Source organism: Muscardinus avellanarius (assembly GCF_963383645.1).
Source record: "Muscardinus avellanarius genome assembly, chromosome: 6".
Lineage (NCBI taxonomy): Eukaryota > Metazoa > Chordata > Mammalia > Rodentia > Gliridae > Muscardinus > Muscardinus avellanarius.
Window position 1 is genome coordinate 126433181 of NC_137791.1, and position 4114 is coordinate 126437294.

Here is a 4114-nt window from a genome sequence, read left to right on the forward strand (position 1 = left end):
GTCTGGTTGAAATGAAAAGAGTAGAGCTGTAAGAAGACAGAAAAATTATAAGTTAATCCCTGTTTCTGTTATTTAAAAAAAGGTATCTGACAGTTTTAAATACCTTTCAGATTAAAGTGGTAATATAAATTAAACTTTAAAGTGCATATCACATTTTTTTCTGAAAGTCATAAGTAATTTTTTTTTGTTCTGCTACAGAGCGTCGTCTTTATTGATCCTGCTTTTAATTTTTTTTTAATTACCAAAATAAATTTTGGGGATTTTTCTCTTTCCTAGAATACAACAGACCATGCATATGTAGTTATTTATTTCAAAGCATGGTCATTATATCATTAATTCTTTCAAATACATTTATGTAGCCCCTCATATATACCAGGCACTATGTGAGGAACTGAAGTATATAAAAACGAAAACCAGAAATAATTATTAGAAGAAAATTAGTGACTTGTAATTATGTCATTTGACCATATTAGCACAATGCAGAATATTTGAAACCAAAGATGTTGACTTACTGTCATTCATTTGCAAACTACCCCTTCAGAATGGCATACATTGAGATACTGGTATAGTTCCATGCTTGCTTCGTTTATAGCTACACCCTTAAAGTCCATCCTTGTTGCTGTGTATGCTTCCAGTGTGCTTTTATATCGTTTTGCCTATTTTCTCTAGTGATGAAAACCTAGAATACTTCTAACTCCTTATCATCACTAATGGATCTTTAGAGTATATCCTAATACATGTTGGTATTAGGATGTATATCATTGCTTTACACTCAATAAAGTTGCTAAATCATGTAATGTACAAATAGTTAACTTGGCCAAGTATTGCTACCAGATTGCTTTTCAGAATAGTTCCCCCAGTATAAAATCCTGCCAGCAGGGCACTTCCTAAAGGAAACTCACTAACACTTGATATTAGCTCGCTTTCTAATTTTTACTCAACTGATGGTATAATATTATCATGCAATCAGTACCTTTGGATTTTCACTTCTGTAATTGGATATTCTTGTCCTTTTCCCATTTTTTTTTTAGTTGAATGTGTTAGCTTCTTTTTTGTGGTGCTGGCAGTTGAACTCAGGACCTCATACATGCTAGGCAAGTACTCTACTACTGAGGTATTACCCCAGCCCGTGATATTACTATCTTATTTTTTAAAAATCGGTATTTTTATAGTTAAATTTGTCTTTGATATCTTTAGTTCAGTCTAGGCATTAGTCTTGATATGATCTAATCATTTCAACCTTGTATTTTACTTTTTATATTTTTAAGAAGTCTTTCTGAGCTGTATTAGTCAACTTCGTGACACTCAACCAAAATACCTTACGATAACTACTTATGAGAGGAAAGACTTATTTTGAGTCATGTTTTTGAAGGCTTTAATCTCTGGTCAGCTTGCTCCATTGCTTTGGGTATGAGGCTAGACAGAATACCATAGTGGAAAGTCATGGCAGCTCATAACAACCTGGAAGCAGACAGAAACAGGAAGAGACCAAGGACAAGATATAGTTCCCAAACACACATTCCCCAGTGAACAACTTCCTCTAACCATGCCCCACCTGGCTAGTTTTTACCACTTTCAAGTAGTCCATTCCTCTGTCAGTGGATTAGCCCACTGACCACAGGGCCAGAGCCTCTGTAATCCAGTCACTTTCCAAAAGCCCCACCTGTGAACACTGCTAACCTTTCTGATTTGGAGACCAACCCATCAGTATATACACTTTTGGGGACATTTCCAGATCTGAACTACAAGCACCTCAGGTCACAAATTTTTTGTGATTATAAGAATCATTACAAGCCAGACATGGTAGCGCATGCCTTTAATCCCAATACTTCAGAAACTGAAACAGGAGGATCACGGTTTGTGGCCAGCCTCAGCTACTTAGTGAGGCCCTCAGCAACTTAGTGAGACCCTGTTTCAAAATAAAAAATAAAAAATAGGGCTGATAGGACTAGGGGAATAGCTTGAAGGTAAAATGCCCTTGGGTTCTACCCCTAATTTGGCCAAAAAAAAAAAAAAATCATTACCAACAGGAAAGTCAGTTTAAGCCTATGAGATTGGGGTGCAGCGGGGGTAGGGGAGATTTCTCAGGTTTCTTGCTCAGCATCCTTTCTTTGATATTCTAAAATTAGATGGATAGTAGTGTTATGTAATACTTTCAGGCTTTAATATCATGTCTCTAGTCTTCTCATTCACAGGTTCAGGCTACGTTTCCAGATAGTCCACCACCGAGTCACCAGTTTCTGAGGACATTTGCATCAGCTGTGGGAAACACTGGATCCTTGTATACCAGATGTCCTTGACAACTCATCCTAGCCATCCCCACTGAACAAAAGTTGCTACACCAGCAGACATCCAAGACGACTACCAACCTTCTTATTACCAAGTAGATGTAATATCACTGCAAACAAAACAGAGCACAGTCTCTTCACAGTATCAGTTAAGACCGCACTAAGAAAATCACCTTGCCTAGATGAGGAACCTTCTCTTCTTTGGTAGCCAGGATTTGAAGGAGATAGTCTGTGACCTGTGCCACTGGTAAGTGACTAACACTTTTACACACTGAACTGATCCTGAGGACTAAGGTGTCATCTTTCTAAGCGAAGATTATACTACATAATTTTGAAGAACCACATTGGTGTGGGCTAGAGGCATATTTTGTATGTGTAAAAGGACTGAGAGATTGGCAAAAAGATTTTCATTTGTTTCTGTTTGCCAATGTTAGTCAGTGTTCCACTGGCCTAGATTGTTAACCTATTTCTGGTTCTTTACTTTGTTTTTTTCTAATGGGTCCTAGAAATCCTTCTCCTGACCCCTTATCAGAATCAGAAAGTGAGGAAGAAGAAAACATTAGCTACCTAAATGAGAGTTCTGGAGAAGAGTGGGATTCCTCTGAGGAAGAGGATCCCACGGTGCCCAACCTAACGCCTCTTGAGAGTCTTGCCTGGCAAGTTAAGTGTCTTTTAAAGTATTCTACAACTTGGAAACCTTTAAATCCTAATTCCTGGTTATATCATGCTAAACTCCTGGATCCAAGCACACCAGTCCATATACTTCGAGAGATAGGTCTAAGACTCTCCCATTGTTCCCATTGTGTCCCCAAACTGGAACCAATTCCTGAATGGCCCCCTCTGGCCTCTTGTGGAGTCCCACCTTTTCAAAAGCCCCTTATAAGTCCCAGCCGGCTTTCAAGAGATCATGCCACTCTAAATGGAGCACTGCAGTTTGCTACTAAACAGTTAAGCCGAACATTGAGTAGAGCCACTCCCATACCTGAGTACTTAAAACAGATTCCCAATTCATGTGTTTCTGGTTGTTGCTGTGGCTGGTTAACTAAAACAGTTAAGGAAACAACCCGCACTGAACCCATCAACACTACTTACTCCTACACTGACTTCCAAAAGGCAGTCAACAAACTCCTAACGGCATCGTTATAAAGATCACCATGGAGCCAGACACAGTGGTTCAAGCCTATAATCCCAGTACTTGGAAGGGTGAGGCAAGAAAATTACAAGTTGAAGGCCAGCTTGCCGTAATTTATGAAATCCTATTTTAAAATAATAAAATAGGGTTTGGGGTTTGGGTCACAGGTAGACCACCCCTCTGTTCAATCCCAGTGCCATCAAAAAGAAAATCATTTGTTCTGAGATCTGACGTTGCCCATTTAAAAAGGTATAAATTCATCACTACACAACCTACAGTTGAGAAACTAAAGCTGTAGTTTTCAACTGTAGAAAATGTGGCATTGTGAGTGTGCCCTCCTGACAAATTCTGGAGATAAAATGAAAACTTAAGTGAAGAATTAGACAAAAGAGATCATATTTTAAAAGATGACTTGACTATTTCTCTACATTCCATACTCATCCTGCCCCAATTTACTTTGCCTATCTGAATGTACCTTAGCTGGATATCTGATTATTAATGGGAAGGAAAAAGTAGACTGTTACCCTTTTGTTACTCAAAAGGTAGATCTTAATCATCGAAAGCAAAAAGTTGGCAACCCCCAATAAAACCTTTCTGAGCGTGGTCTTCTTTGACGTTCATTTCTAGAGAAGTAGTTAAATTGAATAATTGTACAAAGAAAATGTTGTAAATATAGATTCTCTCCCAGCTTTTG

The 4114-nt window shown here is 38.3% G+C and overlaps 1 protein-coding gene across 1 annotated transcript; it reads left to right on the forward strand.

Moving 5' to 3' along the window:
- Positions 1–2783: 2783 nt before the first annotated feature.
- On the forward strand, positions 2784–3434 carry DCAF16 (DDB1 and CUL4 associated factor 16; the record flags this gene model as incomplete). Its single annotated transcript, XM_080697932.1, has 1 exon — positions 2784–3434. The coding sequence occupies one exon, from the start codon at positions 2784–2786 to the stop codon at positions 3432–3434; it is 651 nt and encodes a 216-aa protein (XP_080554058.1).
- Between the last annotated feature and the right edge of the window lie 680 nt (positions 3435–4114).